This window comes from Galendromus occidentalis, unplaced genomic scaffold (assembly GCF_000255335.2).
Source record: "Galendromus occidentalis unplaced genomic scaffold, Mocc_1.1 scf7180000077435, whole genome shotgun sequence".
NCBI lineage: Eukaryota > Metazoa > Arthropoda > Arachnida > Mesostigmata > Phytoseiidae > Galendromus > Galendromus occidentalis.
This window is the reverse complement of record NW_003805423.1, coordinates 659336-682218: the sequence shown is the minus strand read 5'-3', so window position 1 is coordinate 682218 and position 22883 is coordinate 659336. Positions and strand designations below refer to the sequence as shown.

The following is a 22883-nucleotide window of genomic DNA, read 5'->3' as shown; positions in this document are numbered from 1 at the left end:
CGATGAATGATTCACTGGATTGTGGCGGCTGGGCGCACCTGGACGACGGCCCTCAGCATAGAATCATCCGCCTATGAGGGTGGAGAATTTCCAGGCACCAATCAGGTTAATTCAGGACTACAATCCAAGCGAGGAGTATTGCCTTGTGAGCTATGGGTGATTTCCTTGGTTGGACTCGCTCGATCCAGGCTCGTCGAGGACACATCTATATCGTATGTTCGCCCCATCCCCCAGGCGAGTCCCTCAAGGGGTTTCGAGGAAGTTCACTCGAATAACGAGTAAGGTAGCATGTCGTGGATTAAGTTTGTTTAGGAATACCCGATGGCCAGCTTGCTCGGAGCCTCGGCATCCGTCGCGCATTCTCATGACGAATGCTTCCGATCTCCCCCCTCGGCTCTGTCCGCGGGGTCTTTCTCTACTGCCAGGGTGTATGTACTTGTATTAACCCGCACCATGCCCGAAGAGAACACTAGACCAGCAATTGTCGGCGCTAAAGCGAAGTACCATACAGCCGCTGTAATGGCTTAGGGTAAATGCTATACAGTTGAGCTCACCAGAGGCTTAGCCACGGACGGAGGGTCGAGTCCTAGAGAAAACGCTTGTTCACGATATGTTCCAGTTCAGGAATCGCAATCTGGAATCCGATGACCGACGCGGCTAGTCTGGGTCCACCCGAATCACCTGCCGCAACGCCCTTCGATATTGGACTTCGAATCCGAATATAATTCGACAACAATCGGGAAATTACTGCAAACTCCTTGAGAAGTTTTCCTGTTCGGTGAGTGACCCGAATCGATAATCAAAGGATAATGGTCCTGAGGTATTCCCTCTCCCGGAGGGCTCTTTCTATATTGCATTTTCTCCTAAACTCATCTTTACATTGACGCGGAACAATTGGCCGCATACGAGCCCCTACGCGGATCCTCATAGTACAATGAAGCCTCGTCCGCGGAGGAGCTGGGTAGAGGGAACCCCGAGGCCGCGGCACACGATCCTGCTCGAGACGTGGACGAAACTCTCTCTTGTAAAAAACTTTCCGGGTCTGCGACAGAGCGCCACAGTGTACCAACAAAAGGATACAATCGACCCATCCGTACGGGGCAGCCGAGAAGAGTGACCTTAGACGACCTAGTTATCGACGCATCGAAGTCTGCGGGCATGTATCGCAAAATATTTTCGCTGGAAGTATAGTATGCCGTCTGGTCTCCCGACGGCAGAACAGCTGTGATGAGGTTCCCGCTCGTTCTATCCACATCTCGGCCTCACCCGGACGGATCCGAGAGCCTCCGCCGGGGAACATGCGCGATAGTTGGCCTTGCTCTGTTGTTTCTGTGGCCCATTCAGAGGCTCGTATGGAGCGTAGGATCGGACCGAGCGTCGCCGACTTTCGCGAGGAGAAAACGCGGATGTGACGGGAAGCGATGGATCCGCGGTGAAATCCCCGGAGCCAACCTTTATCCCCTGCGTCGGCCGGGGCATAAAAATATATAGTCGCCGGTGAAGAGCTCACACCGATGAGGCGCATCGGGAGCCATTAATTAGGGAATAATGCCACGCAGTCCGCGCACATCTCTCTGCCGATCAGCTTGTCGGTGAGCGCAGTCTGAGTGCACGATCGCGACCGCGGTCTCGGACGTCTGGAGACCTCCCGTCTGCACAATCGAGCTTCTCGGTATCAACAATCCAGTCTTATTCTTCCCTCCTCTCGTACTGTATGAAGTACAAACTCTAAGGCTGTGCGGAGAAAAGCAGTCCCGAAAAGACCTAGAACCCTGGATTTGGGAAATCTCTGTAAATCCACTGGTGAGAATCTTTTCGGGATGGTACCAGATTCCAGAGGCTTGGAGGGTATCGATCGCTAGCATCATGCGCAACTCAGGGCACGAGGATAATCTGATCATGATGATGAGGATGGACGCGAGAAAGTTCGGAAACTCTCCCTGAATCGGTGTCGCTTCACGAACGATTTGTGACAAGAGGAATGGAAGATCAGGCGTTGCTTGTGCTGCTCGCCGAGATCGACTCACTTCTGCGTGGCATGAACGTGAGCAGGAGCAGGGAAATAAATCCGCGGAATCATCCGATAAAAGCGGAACCGGGGCGGATACTCGATCGTAGATAAGGCTGCAGACTGGGGCACGCGTTCCTCCCGATCTGTGTAGGGCGTTTCAATTTGGGAAATGCTTTGGTTTCGCAAACCGCCTCGATAGGGCGCACGATCGTTCGCTGGTGGGCCGTGCACGGAAGCGCGTGGGAGGGATCTCCATCAAGGTTTGGGGAATTCTGGCGCCCCCTCCCGAATTCAGAGGAATCCATGCGGTGGATTTTCCAGTTTCTGATAAGGCAAGCCTGCGTCTTCGGTGAGAGACGTCTCGTGCGCCGCGAAATCGGATCACAAAGAGTGAGGTGCATTTTACAACTCCAAAATCGGTCTCTCGGGACGTAATTCGATCAACAAGAACTCGGGAGCTGCTCGGCTACGGAGGTGGTCTCCTGAGAATGAACGAGCAGGGAGGTGCGACTGGAGGAGAACGCTCGATTCGAAGGCGACCAAGGAACGCAGACCTTTGTGAGAGAGTGATCGACACGCTCAAGTATTTCGAAAGTGTGCTACCCCCTTCAGTTTCGACAGAAAACCCAGATAGGTGGCTCAAAAAGAGAATCTACGCCAATGTGCGTGGGAAAGGAGAAAATGGAAAAGTGGATCCACGTCTCTTTCTGCTGACGTCATAGTCCGTCGCGTGTAACGAGGCATTTTCCGCAGGCGTAAGAGTTTCTCCTCTTGCAAAACTTCTTATTGGTTTCCACTAGCTCTCCATTTTTTCCATCCACTCTCCTCGCTCATTCTGACTGTCAAACTTACTTCAGGGTTCCGGCCGGCTGCGAGCCGTATCGAGTGTACCCTTGTGTGTTCTGGCGCTCGTTCCCCCTCCACATCCCAGGGAGTTCTCCCGTGACAAGTCTCAGGCACGAGCGGATTCCATGTCCGAGCTCTCGGCGTTTCACATGAGATCCATATCCTTAATCCAGAATCGTATATGGCGCGGTAGCCTCCAATGGTGGTCACTGACCAGGAGGATGATTTCGAGGGCGTTTTCCACCGCGAATTATTGAGGTGAACTCTCTCGATGAGTGATAAGTGATAAGTCAGCCCCAGTTTCACTCGCCGCCGAGTGGATCGTTCTCGGATCGCCCTCTCCGGGTATCGGGCCCTCAGAGACAATGATAGTTCGTTGTCCCCTTGACGACCTAGAGGAATTTGACATCGGTTAGACCAATATCATCATCACATAGACAGGAATTTGCGTCAATGCCACAAGCAGGTCTGTCGGGTTCATTTCCTCGTTCCGTCTTCAGATCACTGCCAGCAGGCTCAAGAGATGTGTAATTGTGCCTCGCATGCATGAACACGATATTGCGTGCTTCGCGAGGGATCAAGCACTCTTCAGAGTCAGCTTCTCGCTGAGGTTGTAAGCGTGCAGCTATTTGTTCACACGCCGTCACCCACGTAAGGAACGTGCAAACAGAAACTCAGAATAGTAATTCTCTCTCAATCACCACGAAAGCGCCGATGCCACGAGACTTCTCGTGAACACCCCGCAGCTGAGTCTGGTTCCCCTGATTTTTGTGCTCTCTGAGATAGGGTGAGCAACGCCAGAAACCAGGCAACATTGAACGGTGATGCCATACATTTTCCGAGAAGCTAAGGAATCTGCTCCTTTAGAACCCTCGGAGCAAGAGACAGCTCTGAATATTTGGCGGCAGGTATAGGTACTTATCCCTTGCACAGAGGGTCTCTAAAGTACTCTGGATGAGCCAGAAAATGACTCTGTGAAAGCGTGGGAGAGTCGCCGGCAGAAGAATAAATTGAAGACTTTGAGGCTTACTTGGCTTCTTTGAAAGATCCTCTGATTCGCTTTAGTAACGACCCCGACATTTTGGGGACTTTCAGATGCGCCAGCAACTAATGCCCCCAACCAAATTGTATCCCGGGAAAGGATGCTCTGTTCCCTTCTAGTTTCTTGACAGAATTAGCCCGGGTCCCAAAGGGAACTGAGGTCATCGAAACGTGAGAGCAATACTTCGAATAGAAATTCAAGCTCGAGCTCCTGCGGCTGAGTAGGAAGTCCGCACTAGTCGTGCAGGATCCAGTGCAAACGTGCCGCGAAATCAAAATCGAAAATCCGCTCGACATCAAAGGAGATTGCTTATATGAACCGATCGACTGTGAAGGCGAGATCAACACGGCGGAGCAGAATCGTCGGCTTTCAGAATAGGGGATCCAAGGGCTGCCAATCGTTCGAGGAGTTCCAGGGCGCCAACACGATTTTATGAAAGCACATCGTCAAACGCTCCCCCGCAGTTTGATGGACTTCTGCCCTCTTAATAAATACTCTCTGCTCCTTAGATCAGCTCGCGTGATTCCCAGAGATCCAAGGCGCTGCCTGGGACCTTCCACCGATGCAAGGAATTGGCGGAAATCCCCAGAATCAGTTTCGAGTATCCAGTCGGGGCTCTCGTCTGCTATCGGCCCAAGTCTGCTGGTTGATAGGATAGACACATTCGGATTCTTTCCATTGAGCTTCCGGCGGATTTCCTCCGCTCAGATTTGTCTTTGGATCAGTTACCCCAGAAGTTTCGGGCTTCGGTCCTCAAAAGTGCCAGAGCGACGATAGCGGTTGCGTAGGTCCTGCTGATACCGCGCTCAGCGCTCGTTCACTTCCGCATTTCACGTGACGATGCGAGATATCATTTTGGGTGTGCCGGTACAACAAACGGCTCGTTTCACTCGTCTCGCGCGTGCACCGATTGCCTGAGCGTTCGAACGCGGAATAACTCCGCTTAAAATTTCATGACCCCGATTGTGTGTTTTACTAGCCGGATGACGCCGACGCGTGCGTTAAAAGTTATTCATTGTTTTTCCTCGCAGTCAGTGAATGGCAAACTCGACTTGAAACGATTCCCCTCCGTTTTCGATCGGGGTTGAACGGCGACAAGTGACGACGGAAAAACTCCGGGACATTTTTCCCATGCACGGTCCGAGGAGTTTGAGTATCCCATTCATCGGTGACGAAATATGATTCGAAATTCGAGTCCATTATCGAGAGTGGTGATTGGCGATGGTCTGGATGTCGCGCTGAATGAGATCTTCTACGAGCGGGAAATTTATCTCGTTTCGCGAAGCAGCTGTCCGTTCGGATCGCTCCGGAGGAAGCGATCGTCGAGTCTGCGTTGTCTGGCTCAACAATGCCATGCTGCGATTTTTATTCCTTGGATGACGGCGATCCGAGATTTTTCTTTCATGAAAACAAGGAGCATGTTGTCCGGAACAGATTTAATTCATTTCACTGCAGCCAGTCTTCTTGGCACCGGAAATGACGCACGGAGTCTCGAGTTACGACAGATCAAGCCTCTTCTCCCATGCTCCGTCGGAGGGAACCGAACCCGGACAGCTCGGCAGATCAGGGTTTTCTCGTCGAACCGTCATGTTAGCATCGGAAGCGATGAGAAGCCGAAGAGCCCGATTCTGAGGACGCTCAGAGACGCACACGTACCGTTCAAAATCGCATCACCGCATGATTCGATGAGTCCGTCGCGGGGGAGCCTTCCGATCCTGCTCTACTCCTAGGCGGACAAAGAGCCAAGTTCGAATAATCGAACCCGATGGAAACCATTCGATCCCTCTCGAGAATAAATTCCTCATTCCGGAAAACTGCCTTCTCCAGGCCGTGATGGAGCATTCCTGTGCAGTCTGGATAAACTCATCCCCGAGTAGGTGCTTGATTCCCGCCATCTTGTGCGGGAATCTCGAACGATTCGCTTCGGAACAGATTCAGGGGCGGGGAAGGATCTCTCTCATGACCCAGGAGAAGATAGGGCATCGGGAGCAAGAGAACAATAAAAATACCTCACTTCACCATGAGTCGTTGATCAGAACGGTCTCTGGGAGCTTTCCTTCAGAAGGCAGCAGCTTTCTTCGGAATAATTCATCGCAATTCCCGGTCTCGTGTCGCCAGCTACTCTGATACCCTGACTAGGGGTAACATCTATGTCAGCATCAAAGGAAAGCGGAACGCTCGCTTCGAGCGGAACCGAAAACAGCTCCCAGCTGAGCGTGAGAGCCCGCTCCTCTCCTTCCTACCCGAAAGCATGGCGATCAGACAGGTCAAACTCTCTGAGATTCTGTCTGGAGACGCGAGATCGAAGTCCCAGAACGGTAATCATCTGTCTCCAAAATCAGCTGACTCCCAATAATCAAAAATGACAATGACCTCTCATGATTGGGGTCTGCGAAACACATCGGACCGAATAATCTACGATCGAGCTCATGAATAATGCTGATCATCTGCCGGGAATAACGAAGTCGGGACGCGCTTATCGCATCCTCTAGTAATCTATCGATGTCTCAAAAAGTCGACTTTAATCAGGGTAAGACCTCGACCTACATACATCAGAAGCCTCGCTCCGAGACTGTCTGACTTTGCTATTGGTGTCAGCCGTAGCCAATTTATGCCGACTTACGATCAGTCTGTTCCTAGGGATGGACAATCGCTTCAAAAATGTATACGAGAGCATAAAAGAGAAGCACGCTCCGTGAGTTTCCTGATTCGAGAATCTTTTATATGGGGGGTGAGGGGACATATATGTACGTCGTCGTCCAGACTGCCAGGGATAATTGAACCGGGAAATATTCATGCAGTATTCTGCGAGACTGTGGAACCCAGATGATGTCGTTCATCCAGAAATACTACGCATATGATCCGACACACTTCCCGGCTGAACGCTACGCCAAGGACCAATGCATGCTTTATCTGCAAGAAATTCTGCTGCTCTGTTCGCAGAAAAAAATGACCGTGCAGCAACTCCGGGAGGGTGTCGAGAATTTGTACTTCCTCTCCTACGTTCTGAGCTCGACCCACGTAGCCGCTTTCCGAGTACGTACTAGCTCCGTTCACTGCGCTTCAGTCTCATAGCACTCACGATGCCTGCAGTCATTCTCGGAGTACATGCGGAGGTGTTTTGTCTCTTTCCGATCCTCCGCATAGATGTTGATCGAGGACCTTGTATCGATAGTGAGCATGTCTCGAGAACTGATCAACACCGCAGAACGCACGGCTGGATGCAAAGTGACAAACTGGGAGGATGTCATAGGCTTCATGAAACAGGAAGCAGAAAACGTCTCGTCGGAAGCGAAGTTCGTGCTCGGAAGGATTTCGGACTTCGCCATATCCAAATTGATAGGTAAAGAATCGGCTTTCCTCGCTCCGTAGCCGGACATTCCATCACGGAGAGACGTCCCTCAACACTCCTTCCTCCAGGGGCGGGGAGTTTCGGTGCGGTGTATAAAGCGAGGATGGGCAGAGCGCAGTGCGTCGTCAAATTCGTCCCAACCAAAGCGCCGCCGCACGTGGGAGCTGCCATCGCGGATAAATGTGTCGCGTCTATGGTCAACCATCCCTGTGTAGTGAAATACTACGCTTGCTTCGCGGGCAAGGTTGTCATCTACATTGAAAACAATTCTCTGAGACATCTCGATGCTCGATAGAAGGCTGTTGCAACTCTCTGACACGTTCAAGGATGTCTACGTGACAGCGATGGAATATATCAGAGGCGTAGATGTGATTCATCTTCTGAAAGTGATGGGCAAGCTCTCGGAAAAGCTCTGTCGGGTCATCGTCTCACAGGTGGGCTTAGCACTGATCCATTTGCACCTCAAAGGTTTCATACATCGTGACGTAAAGGTATTGTTCCTCTTCACTACTGCGCATGTACTTTCTGGGCCTTTTGGAAAAGCCAATTTCGCCTAGCGAGCCCTGCTACTTTGCAGCCATCAAATATGATGATCACTGCTGGATGCCGCGTGAAATTGATTGATTTCGATACGGCCAGGGTCTGTATCGGGAAATATGATACACGCAAGAGCTGGGGCTTCATGCGGAGGACGGCCAAGGAGTTCGAGAGCGGCGAAATAGCGGGAACCCTCACATTCATGGCTCCAGAGATTTTCAAAAACTCGGGGTACGGTCGGGCACTAGACTGGTAAGTTTCATTCTCCACACGAAAAGTCCGACGCGAAGTTCCTCGGCCGTGGCTCGGGCTCATGGGGCCGAAGGGAAATCGTTTGATCCATTTGTGGGTTTCCGATAGGTGGGCTCTCGGAGTGACAACATTCGAGCTAATCACCGGCCGCTTACCATTCCCTGTAGAGGATTCCATCGACAAGACGAAGGAGGCGATCTGCAACGCTAGATACGAATGGCCCAAGGACCGAGGTTTCGACGCTCAGCTCCAGAATTTCGTCATGCGGTGTCTCACGGTCAGGGCTGAAGGTACATCTCGTCAATTCCGATAGCTCACAAACCTCTTCCTGGTGCCGATGGTAACGGTCGACCTCTCCCGATAGACAGGTTGGCCTCGATCCATTACAACGAGTTCCTGAGGCACCCATTCTTCGAAGCACCCGATTGGCGCTTGATTGAAACATCCCCGAAGTTGTTGGACTTTCAGCCAATCCAGGAGCTTCTTAGAAATCGCAAATCGATACCCGCGGAAAAGTGGTCCCCGGAGGTGAATACGAGCGAAACGAAGACGCTCTCCAGGGCCTTTGATGGGACGAGCAAGATGATATATTCTCCGAGCATATCGCATCCATTCCCGCTGTTCCACGTTCACTGTCGGACGTAATTCCGCAGATATCGCCGGGAGCTGCTCAGAAAAAATCCCGTCTCTTCAAAGAACTCAGCTTCGAAGACTCACTGGAGCCTACGCCGAATATGTTTGCCTACTCGTCCCCGGGCTTCATCCGTGCGAGAGAAGCTGTGGAGAATCACCTGATACCGGACAATCAGACTCTGTACGACCCGCCCGAATTGGTCTATGAGGAGGATGATCCGGAGGCCTACTACTTTGAGAATTTCTGACGGAAAAAAATTCGAGTGTGTTATTCACTCTCGAGAACTCAGCCCCTCCGCGGGATTAAGGTCGACTTCTCACGGTTTCGTGCTGCATCAGTCGTTGCACTTGGAATGAGCCATTGAGTTTTGAACTGAAATTTCCCGAACGGTATTGAGGTGTTCCGATAGGAATGTTGCAGCCACGAAGAATTTCACCACGCGGTCGAATGACGTTTGAGGGTGGTGTTCTCTTCAGCTACCGCCGTCCTCGAAATCTAAATCTTCTCGGCGGCTCTGGAGAAGTATTTGGACTTTCGGCGGAAGCCGAAGAGCACTGCAATTCCATCGGAAATCGTGGCTCCCCAAATCTCCTTCGGGACGTTAGTATATCCGAAGGGCGAATATATCTGACGCTTCCTATTTTCCCTCCCCGTGGCCTGCCCATGCAGGCGGATGTCCTGAGCGGACGACTTACCTGCTTATCATGCGACACGACTTCTTGGAGCGCTCGGGCTGCCAGCTGAAATCGAATCTCGCGTATTCGGTAGTTCGTGTAGAGAATCGTCACTCGTCATCGCTCTGAGATTCGAACTCTCACTCTCCGGGACTTATTGATGCAAGCAATCGACTGCAATAACTGACTCGCAGCTAAAACTGTAAAATTAGTTCACCGCACGAATCAGCTTAACTAGGATTCGAGACCCAGAACTCAGACGGGCGGTCCTTTCTCGCTCCCAAAAGAGTTGAAACGTGACATCAAAAATACTTCTTATCCATTGTGCGCCCGAAGTAAGGTATTTGCCCCTCAGATGTAGCTGCGAGTTTCTGCTTCGTCGAATCAATGAGGGAAGAGACGTAGTACCTGTGAGGGAAGATAGTTACAAAATTCTTTTGTCAAGTTCATAATCTTGTCTTGAGAAGTGCAGTGGAGCAGGCTCTGTTGCTTGGTAACAACAGCGAGGGCCCCACTATCAATTATTCTCTGATGTAGCGGACCAAGCTCCCGCTCCATCGGGTGAGCAAAAGCCGCAGACGATATCCTAGAGCTTGACAGATTCACGTAAATACGAGAACAATATCAGGGTCCGTCGAGCGACTCCTGTCGAGCCGGGTCCGGACACCGATTTTTCTCGACTCGTGGATACATGAGCATTTCTTCCGCCGCTGTTCCGGATCTCTCCCCAGGAAGGTCAAATACCTCGATTCTCGAGAAGAATCCCCGCTATCCACTTAGCCTCACGGGGTTACAAGAGAAGGAAGCTCCTGAGCGCCGCTCCCTCCCGTGGATTGATTCTTGTATGCTATGTGCAATCTCGACGCGTACCGCATCTGTGGAAGCTTTGAAGGAGAAGAGCCGCAGACTGGTTCGTACGCTCCTTCGAAAGCCGACTCCAGATCAAAGACCGAGTGGAGTATCTATGGAGGACGTGTTTCGCTTGTTTTCATGAATTTTCAGCGGAAACTAAGCTCAAAGACGGTTCTCTACTATTCGATCATGCGGCGCGATTTCCTATCACCGCTCAGAGCACCAGAGGAGTGGGCGGAGGGAGTGTTCACTGAAGCTTAGCAGAAGGTCTCGCATACCTTATATGATGATATTTTTTCAGACTACATCTCGATATCATAGAGATGGATTAGCCTCGCGAAACAGATCCCACAAAGGAACCTCTCGAGAACCAAGAGGAACTTCGAAGGAATGCGTGGAACCTTCTTGCGGTCGACATGAACTTGCGTCGACCCGCATTCATCGAGAGTCTCGGATTCGGATAACGCGAGTCGTTGAACTCCTTCCTCTATCCGATGAGCTCTTGCACAACATCTAGGGGACCAAGACTCGTCGAGTGACTAGGGTACCATGTAACATTGTCGGTGCATATCCTTGCAGAGAAGATTCTCTCTTCTCGGAATCCGTGCGCTGCTCGCGGAAATTTTCTTTAGCGGTTCTCGCGGGACTATATTGGAAATATACCCCTGTCGACGGTGTGCGTGACGCCTTGGATCACAGCGAAGGAGCGCTGAGCCTGAGGAGCTGTTGTACGAGCAGTAGAACGAATCCCAGAGGAATCAAGGAGCTGCGTCGAGTGGGTTGCCATAATCCGGATTTCTATGAGCTTGTCGGTCAGTGTTCTGACTCGATGCTGGCTCTGATTAATCGCAAACGGCGCTCAATAGAGCAGGCGGCAATGATTCATCTGCCCAGCTTTCGCTCCCCAGCACGAACGAAAACAAATACGGTCTGTCCCCGATTTTCGCGTTCGGGCGCAAGTACTCGCGTAGACTGACGCAGCCTTCGTGCGGCCAGCCTGCTGCTACGCTCAGACGCGGGAAGTCTGCTCCTAGAAGGAGCCTCGTCCGCCGTAATCCAATCGAAAGCCCTTGCGGGATGGTTGGGACAGTCGGTCGAAGGTCCGTGGCAAGTTCTAAAAAATACTTTTCATTTCACGGTCCTGTGTGCTATGATGGGGAAAGCCATCCGGTCGTGTCGTGCTCTTTACTCCGACAATCACGACGGCCATTAGTTCCTGACGGCAGTGGGGCTCAGCCCCCTAGTCGAAGCCTAACTAGACATGAAACATACTTCCTTTCTCCCCCCTTTGAACAATATTCCTTTTTTGTGTCGTATCCCGGTTCAGCACAGCTCCCCCTCGAACGTGCCGTCGCTGTTAAGCAGCGTCCTCGACGTCACTCCCAGATGTTAGGTTTTCTCCCACTCGGCTTCGTTGGGGTTGCGAAATTCTCATCAGGGTAGCAAGCGCTGGATTTAGAAAGACAAAAAAAAGATGGGAACAGCCTTCAGCCTTAGATTGAAAGTGGAGGAAATTGACGAGATCGACTTTCGACTCTGATCTAGGGGTACCCCGACTGTCTGGAAGATATACGAGCCTTTGAAGAGAAGCGAAAACTAGAAACTTTGTAGCGGAAAAAGTCGTTGCCTCGAGTCGCACCGACAGCGGGAAGCCGCTTGTAAAATTCGGATGAATCGAGAAATCAGATAATTGTGAGAAATTGAAGAAATTGATAATGGGAAAAAATAAGGGTGCGGAAGTATACAGTATAATAAAGAGAATGACTACGAAATCAGGTGAGGGTCGACCCCGCCTTTTTTCTCGGTGTCTCTCCACCGCCTGAACGCGATTTCGCGAAAACTCGGGTAGTGTCTCGATTCGGGGGGGGGGGGGGCGGAGATTTTAATTCGACCCTCGTAGCTCCGATACGCTCCGAATCGCTCATCAGATCGTTCGTAGACAGAGTGCCAGTTCTGTCTTGTCTACTGACATCTGCTGTTCACAACGAGATCTGTCGATTATTATTCCTCGTACCTCGGGCTTCGAGTCACATGGAATCGCATTGGATCCGATGGTGATCCTCGTTTGATCAACGGTATTTTTAGACTCACCCATACGATCCTGAACGCAAATGAGCTTCCTTATTCGTGCATATACTGCCAAGAACAACGCGCTCGTCCTCGATGGAGACTCGTCGCGGTTGTCCAGCCACATCCCAGCTCATGTTTTTTGAGGGCACGAGACATGTTCGGGACATGTGCGATGATATACATAGTAAGAACCCCAAAATGCATTCCCGTCGAATCGCGGTCGCCCTATCAGTCTCGAAAGTGTGCCGTCTTGTTCCTTCTCCGAATGTCCTACTTCTGACTGCCATCATCTACTCCGATCAGCGGTGATCCCCGAGCGGGAGTTCCCGCGACGGAGCTCTCGGCGAACACCTCACCGACCAGAAGAACGAGTCAATGTATCGACTCCGAAAGATTGCTTGAGACTCGTACCCTTTCAGCTCCTTATCGATCACTTGGAATCGATCAGCTCTTCTCATGCATGAGCTGCGATTTTCCCTTACTTATTATCAGCTCTGAACGCTCCCATTCTAGAAGAGCTGAAGAGCTGTTCTGAGGACAATTCGTCGTGCAGACCAGCCCCCACGCGGCGCTGCCACCAGTGTAGGTGCCCGCTGCTTTTTATTAGCTTGCCAAGCTTGTATCCCTTGAAACTTCATCGAGGAAGGGTCATCTCCTCATTGCTCTTGTATGGAACGCGTCCCGCCCACTGAAGACAGTTCATCAGTCGGCCTCAGGATTTTGAAGCTTTCGGCTGAAAGTCATACCCTCTCATTCGTGAAGAGAATTCTGCTCGGATATCACGATGTAAAATTCGAGCTCGAGAGAATATACCATGGACTGGAAATCGGTCGCTCTATCGCACCGTCGCCGGTCGAGTGACGGATGACTACTCGCGACAATGGGAACTCTCCCTTTGCTGCCCTTCATCTGGAACATTGTCCCTGCGCGACGGAACTACTCGTACGGCTCTCGAGTACGATACTCCGTCCATCGCAAGCGACTTTGCATCTCAAGGTTGACCTTGGCCGTCTCAAGGCATTTTCATCGGCCAATAAAAGAACTCCAAGTTTACTCGCGGTGCTGACAGTCCGAGAAGGGTCCAAGACCGCTCCCAGCATACATTTTGTTCCAAGCTGTATCAAGCACGGCGAGGGTGGGACTCCACAATTTTGTAGAGTGCTATTCGGGGTGCTCATCGCCTGAATCCGATTCATACTTGACTGAAGGACACGTCAGCTCCACGTCGTCCCTGCCTCGCTCTACTAATGTCCAGATTTGCATCGCCCACAGACGATGCAAAATAGTGTATCCTCACGATCCGACCTCCGCTGTCTTTCGAGGTCTCGAAGATTGCTCCTCGGCCTTCCGAAAGGGTGGGAATATCCCGCATGATCCGTCGTGAAAATTTTGCTCCGGTACTGCTCGGAGCCCGATGTTTTGATCATCCGATCGCTTACCTCTCGCATGAGAGCGAGCAAGATGAGCTCAAATCAGATTTACATAGGAGCGACGGGAAAAGCCGAAGATTCTTCTTGTGCTGGGAATTCACTCGGATAAGGTTCGTCCGCCAATCGACGAGCCGCTTCGAGCGGATGGCGGATCCAGATATTCTCCGAGAGGGGGAAGGAGGGTGCGAATCAGTGAATCAGAGGGATTCCGCTTAGGAACGTTGGTCCTGCTCTAGCATGGGGGAAGTGCGGGCAGTCGGAACCCTTCAGGAGGCTGCGATCGCTTTTGCATCCTGAACGCATTGTTGAGATCTTTTTCGACCCTCTGAGCGGCACGGCTTCGGCCTTTTGTCAGATGAGCCCTAGGAGCCGTCTGTTGTCGGCAGCACTATTCTATGGTTGTCATTTGGGCTCCGATAGGCGGAGATATATGGTCAACGAACCACCAAGAACCCACCAACTCTGAAGGTAATTTCTGGGAGATACTGCAACTGAATTCAGCTCCGATGGAATCACGGTGATCCTCACGGACCGTGTCGCAACATGGAGAGCTCATTCTCGAGCCATTTCCTCCCTGATCGATGCTTTCGCTCCATCAAAAAACGCAGCGTCGCACGGAGGAATCGTGGAAAAACACTCGAAGCGGGCCACTCTGAGAGTCGATGGAGCTCATGTTTCATCACAGCCGTCTGAAACGTTTCAATGACCCGGATTCATGGGAACCGGCAGGGGAAACTCGCCCTTAGCGCCTTATGTCAAGTCTTCGATGGCGTCTTATCGACAATGCCTGGCATCATACCATGATCGAGGCTGAAGTTCAAGCCGGAATCGGATTCAAGCGGCGAGGAGAGAACGGAACCGGGCGATTACCCGATTTTTCGGGGCCGAGCGGCCTGAGAATCTTTTCCTCACCACCTCAGTACTACGCGGCTAGGGAATGCAAAGTCTAGAAAGTCCGTCGAACTGAAAATCGGGGTAACTCGAGTCGGAGGATCAGGGCAGTGGCTTCCGAAACATCACCAAGTCATGCGTTTTCGGGAGAGCGAAAGAAAAAATGTCTCCAGAATTGAGCTTCCTTTCGCTAGGAGATCGATTCGCTGAGCCTCAACCTCAGTCTTATGCAACATAACAAGCTTGAAGCACCCTCACATATTCGCTCCGCTCAAAGGAGACACGGGCTGGAATCCAAATACCTAGTCTCACAGGGAGCTCATCAAAATTCAATTTGACGAGATCTCGAAGTGTTCGTCGGCGGTATCGTTCTGCTTAACTGTATGTGGAGCATTTGCCTTGCGCAGCCGAGCCCAAAGCCAGCCAGAGCAGCGACCCATGCTTTCGTGAGGTGCTCAAGAGCGATAAACATATTCATTTTCGACGTGCAACACTTTCATGATCGTTGAGCTCGCCGGTCCTCCCTCTGCCTTGTCATGAATTCGTGAGCATCTTGTTAGCTTTCCTGACTCACAAAACTCATGCAATGTGCCGATTTCGGAGGAATAAGATGCTGGTGTCGGCCCGGTAGACTATCGAGAGTCGCCCAATTCCTCTCCTTAGGGAGCATTCTTCCCGGACACTATACGTAGAAAAGCTGTAGTTTATCTGATCCCTCATCCCCCCAACTCGGATGCTCGACTCATGTTCCCCGACAAAATCGAGCTCACTCCATATGCTCATTATATAAGCTCCGATGCGAGGCCGGTGATGCGGGAAAGACCATGACGGATATCGGAGAAGCTCCGGCATCGATGAGGAAATCGCTTGTTTAGCCGAAGGTCTGATGGGAGAATCGTTGTCCAATTGGGTGGGTGCGATCGCTATGTGATTGATCTCCAACACGTCCGTCGGCACATACGAGACAGCTGGTTGTGTGCCGAAGCAACTAATCGCAGAGGTATTTGTGTACCTCGGACTTAACGACGATTCCGGTTGGCGACAATGTCATGAGAAGCTGGTCGCGAGGAAATCCATCGCCGGATCTCATGTTTGCTCCGGGCTGCTCTCCCCGCTCCTATCGATTCCGGGACTTGCCCATGTTCGATTAATCAAGGTCACGAGGCAGAACTCACCTCACATCGAGAGTTGCATTCCCGTTCGATGAAACTACCTATGTACTCGAAAATCGAGGTTGCTCCCGTCGTGTATGGGATTTCGGGTGAGGCGAGTTCCACCGTCTTGGGTTCGTTCCACATTATTCTCCAGTAGGGGAGGTTGATCAGCTCCTCTTTGGAATGCGGGATTCCTCCACCATGCACGGACTAGGTACATGCAATGCTGCGGAACCGATCAAGCCTCAGTTACGGGTCTGCGATGAGCAGGAGGTCCACGAACGCCTTCCACAGGGGGGAATTCGACGACTCGACGAAAATAGCTCGACCGTCCGACGTGGTCGACCTCGCGAGAAACTCTGGGGCTGAGCAGTACGTCGCTCGGCTGGTTGACCTTCGCAGAACGAGTGACCGAGCGACCGAGAGAACGTGGTGAAATTGTTTCACACTCGAACTGATCCGGTCGCTTCTGGAAACTCGGGTAGCCGCAAACTTCGACTCTCCCCGACGATGCGAGGAGCAAATCCGTTCGACTGTCTTCCTTCCTCGAGTTTCGCGGACCTATCAGATTGACTCATCCATTCTGCGTGAACGCCCGTCTTGCGTATGCTTTCGGCAGAGATCTTCCGCTGGATATCCTCGTCCTGGGGAACATCGACAGCCGACTGGGCCCAATGTCCTTCCTTCTCTCCGAGTAGATTCTGCCTTCCGATGTGGGTTTCTGATCTTTCGGTCGACTGGAGACTCTCAATCATGTAGATTCATCCTGCCGACAGCGATCCCGAGTCGGAACTCCTACGGAGATGACGAGATCTCATTGTCAGCTCACCAGATATCCATCCAAAATTGTGGGCTCCGGTCTCCCGTATGTGGTAATCTCCTCTACGGTTCGTCCCGAGACGGGTCGCTAGTCTGATTCTCGCATCGATTTGAGGAGATTGCTCCGTTTAGACACATTGGGAAACGAGTGGGACATGCCGGCTTCAATGGCGTGCATCTTGCTCACGAACAGGAACGACTGCTCGGTGCCTCTGAATTTCTTACTGTAGCCCTGGCGGGGCTTCCTCCATAAGGTTTCGTGGGGGGTGAGGGGGGAGGGGCGGAAGCCGTCATCAATGGCACGGTCTTCATTCATACAGCAAGAGGCTAGATTACCGCCTCCTCATTCCGATAGTTCGGAGCTCGTTCCTCCGGCTTCCTTTCGAAATACTGTCGTCCCTCGCAAAGCGGGTCCCTTCGAAGCAATGAGATGGAGAAGAGCGGGAACAATCAGACTCGTTCGCTTCTCCACTTTTCCATCTGAGCCGCGGGAGAGTCTCAACTGCAACTCCACACTGATTCGCAATCCCAGTTCTTTTCAAGAGACACCTTCGCGGCCGCGAAGAAATTCTAAGATTTCATTCTGGTTTCGAAACTTATTGCGAGAGGAAGAACGAGCTGTCTTGAAGGGAGTCCCGTGATGAGCCTGAAGTTTCGCCGTTGGGCTCGAGTAACGAATCTCTGGGCTCTAAGCGTGTGAGCTCTGCTTCTGAACTTGGGAACGCACTCTGATCTATAAGGTAAGCGGCTGCAGTCGGTGTCGGAGCCCTTGCATTTGATATGATTATTTGCGCCTCGGGCCTGAAATCAAACTCGAGGTTGACACCATTGCGTCAGGAAGGAGCCTTTCTCCTCTTTGCTCAGAGGACTTTGCCTCGAATGTTCAAATCCCGTCTTCGTTCTCCAATACGCGTACCACTCTGGAAGCTTCCAAGGTTACATACTATACTAGGCACCCCGCTGCAGGCTACGTGTCTGCAAGGCCGTCAGTTCCTCCCACTCATGAGCCTCTCTGTCTCTATCTCGGTCTAGGGAGAATGGTCATGCGGTCAATGCTATTGCTTCGCGTTCAATCGGTTCCTCAGTTCTCCGCGAAGAACGAGTGCTTTCCTGCGATTTTCTTCAATAGAACTATGATATCGCTGGCTCGAAGAGTATCTCGGTGCGAGGAACACCCCTTCAATTCGCAAATGCGAATGCGGAAGGAGCGAATCCGTGAGCCGAAAGCTTACGAGGACGAGAATCGTTCGGACTACCTAATATCAGAACAGCTGCCGACCAGCGAAGATTCTGAAACCTCCTACTGCGCGATCTATGCTCTCAGCGCGTCACGCTGATGACCTTCATCCCTTTCGCTGAACCGGCCTTAGATGAGCTCGTTCAGAAACTAGGTGAGGAATCCCTCTTTCGCGCGGGTCAACTGATACACACAAGTTGACTTTGTCGCCGACCCTGCGACCAGTTTCCGAGTGAGAACTAGGAGTCACTCGCGCGCTCACTGTAGCTCCTAACGGGGTTTCAGGTTTCATTTGTTCATTTTACGGGAGCGCGGAAGTCACTATCAGAAATCCGATCGCTCGACCACTTCTGGCCGCTGGCTGTTGGGCTGATTGGAACGTGGAGGGTCCTAAGGCGAAGAACCGTTAATCCGACTGCCGCGAGCGACTCATGATTCTTTTCTCTGACAGAATCCCCTCCGTAGGATTTTGTCCTTCAGGTCCAATCCGAGCTGATCACGAAAAGCATCACGTACGTTTCACTTTCCGACACTTGACAGATAGTCAATATGTTAACGCATCGCTGGCCGTGATTAGTGGCTATCGGCCTAGTTGTCAGCGGCATATCTCCTCATAGACTGTCTGGCTGGAGCAATATACATCTCTCGCCATCGAGCTCGAGGGTTGTGCCCGTTAATGATCGTGCTGCTAATAACACCCGTGTTATTGAGGACGAGCCGCAGTACCTTAGGCTGAAATCGCTCCATCGTAGGACCCATGCTATCGGCGGCGAAGTTCTAAGCCTACACTCGCTCCCACAGAGGACCGCTGCCCGGGAAGAATTTGTATTTCGTCGGAAAGGAGGAAACTCGAAGAAAAATCATATCTTGGACGTGCCTCTACCACGACCCGGAATGAGAATGCTCCCGATGCCGATCAAAGTCCGAGTTTCGAGATTTTACGCGGGGATAGCCGATGGACCGACGTGCATTGTGAGGGTGCATACGATGCTAGATCAAGGAAGGCCCACCAGTGAATTCGTTCTCCGAGGGAGCTCGATGCGAGAGGACCATAGCTGCACTCAGCGTCATTCTCCTCGGTGATACGCTCGATACGAATCCAGTGGCAGATGAGGTCACTACAGGAGTCAGAAGATCACATATTGTATCGCTTTGACGTACGTTGCGGAGGCCCCTAGACCAGGATGATATGATTGAATCACTCAGGCTCTGCCGAATCGATATTCCGCGACCTATGAACTGAAAGAGGCCCTTAGCCCAGCTGGAGATTCTCGGGAAGAGTTCCCGCAGATCTTCCGGATAGGAGGTGAGCGCTTGCAGCGATTCCGATTATAAATGAAAACGAGGAGTAAGCTGGCCATATTCACGAATATGATGAGGACGAAGTACGGCGATCCAAGCATATTTCTCCCCTCACCTCACGAAGTCAATTACGCCGTCCGATCGAGCGAATCGCTATTCCCTCGACATTCCTACTGAGGCAACGGGCGAATCAGGTGGTCAAAGTCTAACTTTTGATTGCGTTAGCTCATCAGCAAGTGAGGCACGGATGCTCACCGGGCAGATGGTGCGCCCTGGCTCATTCTTGTATTTTTCCAGACCGTTCTCTAGGTGAGCGGATTCCTGCAAATGCTCGATGCTTGTCTGCGTGCCGAGAATGCTCCCCTTTCCGAGATGAATTCTCATCCTGAGAGCGTGTCGACTGGCCTGGAAAAGGAAGGTAATTCCGACGTATAATTGCAAACGAAGCCCAAATGTGCGCGACTCTCTCAATTTCGCAAGTTGCGGCATGAGCTCGAATACCTTCCTGAGGATCTCCGAAATGAACAGCAATCCGGCGTACAGTCTGACGAGTCCTCGGGAGCGTTCCCGAAGATCGGTCAGAGTCACGGCTTCCCCAGATGAATTTTGAGGGTGAGAGCTTCTGAAGGAAAACGTCGGATATGAACTAGGATTGAGACCACATCGCGTGCCTCGTTCAAACTGCCGGACTCTCCTCTAGTGTACCTGTAAACATTGACTGAAAAATCTAGCTTCTATGTACATCAAATTTCCATTTAGCTTTCTCTAAACAATCAGGCACGCGAGTCACGCTATGCGGACGACTGCGACCGACCGCAAATCACAAAGTTCCGCAAACACAAACGAATCATTCCTCCGTCGCAAGTTTTTTCATGTTTTGTCCGGGTTGCATCTCATTTGAAGCGACGCGGAAACTTCAATAGTAGAGCACCGGATAGTGGATCTGACGTCGCAAAAGTTTTCCACGAGGTACCTTAAATTATAAAGGCTCCAATAATGGCACCTGTCGATAGAGAGTTCGGAGGAAAGGGAGGCAAGAGCCTGATCATTCGCTTCCAAATGTCCCGTCCGTATCACAAGGGAAACCTGTGGTCGATCGGCTCACTGGTTGACGATACACAGTGATTCGCACCGCAGTCTCTGTTTACTGAGCAATTAATGCATACCAGAGCGTCAATGAGTTGCAAGTGGTTGAGGCGTCGGCTTCGGTCGTCGATCTCAGCTCTTCGTCGGAATGCTGCCAATAGATCCGCATCGGTCACCTCGAATCGGGATAAGATCGGCGAGGGTCTACGCGGCCCAGAGCATTCGATCGATGACGCACAGCGACAGGCGTACTTTACGTCTGTATTCCATGAAGTGTGCACAAAACTGTTTCTCTCCGCGCAAAGCGCATGAGGGACTTTATTTTCGCGTCTCGCTGCGAGGAACAAGAATGCCAGCATAAATAATAAGTTTTTCGAAAAGCCTCTGCTTCGCCTCGATGAATTCCTGCCTTGCGCCAGTTGGATATTCAATCCGACATCTCCATTCTCAATCCATGTCAGATTCTCAGCTTGTTCGCCTAGCTACGGATAAGCAGTTGCGTTTCGGCTTCTTCCTTTGAAGTGAACACCAGGCAGACTAGTTGACTTCGGAAAAGAGTTTATTATATACACAGTCAGGTGAATGTTTCGTCGCTCTCCCGAAAACAAAGTTCCCTGCGTCCGGCTCCCTCGGCTGTCCGTATACGACTCCACATAGCGGAAGCAAGACGTCTATAAAGAATAACCTCACGGGGCGAGACGTGGTTGACGGAGGTATCGTGCGAGCCACCCCCCCCCTCTCTTTACTACCGTGATGCCAATCTCCGGGGATGCGTCGAGCTATGCATCGAGAAGTCCTCCTACACAGTCCCGAGCGGGGGCCATGGGTCTTGACTGCAAAGGCGGTCGGAACCTCCCGTGAATGAAATGATGAGCATTCATTAGCAGCACAGAGACGCACAAAGGTCCGCCGCAATGGCGGCGAGAGGGGAAGCGATTGAAGGCTGCTCACTTATGCTGAGCGTTGGGAAGTTCGGCAACCTTGTTGAATATGGGATGTTCTTGAAGAGTTCCTTGAGGTCGCCTACTTTCTCTTTTTATTATACATACAACACAACGTAATCGCTGTATTGCCCCAGGGGAAGAATTCTGCCACAGAGGAGCTCGGAATAGTTTCTGCTCTGCGAAGCCGACCGCATCCTTTCGCTGGAAAGGTGAATTAAGTTGCGATCCCGAGAAAACAACTTTCTCCCGAGAACGTTCTTGTGAGTAACCGTTCCAAAGGAGGAACAGGGAAACAAGTTGGAGGACCCGCGAGAGGAACGACACATCTTCCTGAAGGTCTCTGTCATCGGATAATGGAAATTTTCTCTTTGGAAACAGCTCTTCGACTGCCTCCTACATCTTGTTTCCAGCAGGAGCAGTGAATTATTCCTGAGACGGCAAAATGATCACAGAGGGCTCCGAAAGGATGGCACGAAGCCTCGCCCAATCGGTTGCGAATGCGAAACGTTCTTCGCAGGGAAGATAAATGATGACTGGGAATCCGTCACCAGATCAACAATTACGTCTGACTGACACTCGAACGCGCAGACAATTCTCGAATTATTGAGCACCTTCGAAATTCCAGAAATCTCGACTCGGGTTGGCTCCCAGTGACATGCACAAGCCAAAAAAAGTCTGGAGCGCTCTGGAGCTTCAGGAAGCTTTCCGGGGAAGGGAGGCATTGATCTTTATGCGCAACGCAGGACAGATCCGGTTCGAATACGACAAAACAAACCCTGAAGTGACACTCCGCTAAATGAGATTCATGGAACAACCATTACTGTCTCGATGAGTTTCCAGACGGAGGTCTGGATTACGCATGACACTAGCGGCTCACTCCGCGAAATGTCAACGACAAGTTTGGCGGCGATCGAACAGAGGCTGCTCGCAGGCTGAATCCCTGAGGGAAACGCTCCTAGCTTTCGACCGGTTCTCACTCAGCGGGCAAAGGGCTCGGCAACAGAGCCGCAAACACCTCTCCAGCAGCGAGCGGATCTAGATATCCAGTGATACAAGAGGTGTATGGACGTCTGAAAAGAGGTCTGCATTGTAGAATAGAAGGACCGTTTTCTGAGATTTGAATTTGAAGAGGGATCGGGCACCATCTGTCGAGTCTGACGCTTGATTTTTCGCTCAATAATCGAGAAACGATAAACGCATTTTCCTCTTATCTCGAGTTCTGATACTGTCGCTTGGCCGTTCCGCCTCAAGCCGAGCAATTCCCGATTCGCCCCCATCTTCACAGCTGATGGAGGGTTTTTTTGTAGAGAACGGCAGGACAACAGATGGTTTCGACTTCCCTCATCGATACTTCATGTAGACACATAGATCTGAGTACAGAGCTCTTCCTCTTGAGAGAAAATGCGGTACGGGATCTGCAAACTCAAGCTTATCCTATAATTATTTCTAATTGCATCGTCTGAGCCCGCCTTGCTGGAAATCGGCCCTAATTGTCCAGACACGTCGATGGAGAGGCGAATTAAACATCGAAGCGTGTAATCAATTCCTCATGGGATGTCCTGAGGAAATGGTGGTCGGCTGGTCGGCTCTGGCGAGCGCCTTGAGGGCTCTGAAGACCGTTAGGCGCAGGAAAGAAGATCTAAAATATGATATCGTCTCTAATACCGCCGAATTTTCGCTCGCGGGAATATTTCTGCTCCGATGCACGCACGGGTTCGCTACAAGGGAGCATCGATGATATTTAAGGAGA

At 51.4% G+C, this 22883-nt stretch overlaps 1 protein-coding gene across 1 annotated transcript; it reads left to right on the top strand.

The window, feature by feature from the left end:
- Positions 1 to 6541: 6541 nt before the first annotated feature.
- Positions 6542 to 8921, top strand: LOC108864207 (probable serine/threonine-protein kinase pkgA). Its single transcript, XM_029111357.1, has 9 exons — positions 6542 to 6594; positions 6701 to 6935; positions 7047 to 7242; positions 7320 to 7495; positions 7578 to 7742; positions 7829 to 8040; positions 8149 to 8330; positions 8405 to 8568; positions 8694 to 8921. The coding sequence occupies exons 1-9, from the start codon at positions 6542 to 6544 to the stop codon at positions 8919 to 8921; spliced, it is 1611 nt and encodes a 536-aa protein (XP_028967190.1).
- The last annotated feature ends 13962 nt before the right edge of the window (positions 8922 to 22883 follow it).

What these genes read in the sequence shown, in the direction of transcription:
- LOC108864207 (XM_029111357.1), top strand. Translation starts at nt 6,542, where the DNA reads ATGGACAATCGCTTCAAAAATGTATACGAGAGCATAAAAGAGAAGCAC. An exon ending in CGCCATATCCAAATTGATAG is followed by an intron (nt 7,243 to 7,319) that starts GTAAAGAATCGG and finishes TCCTTCCTCCAG; the next exon opens with GGGCGGGGAGTTTCGGTGCG. An exon ending in TCATACATCGTGACGTAAAG is followed by an intron (nt 7,743 to 7,828) that starts GTATTGTTCCTC and finishes GCTACTTTGCAG; the next exon opens with CCATCAAATATGATGATCAC.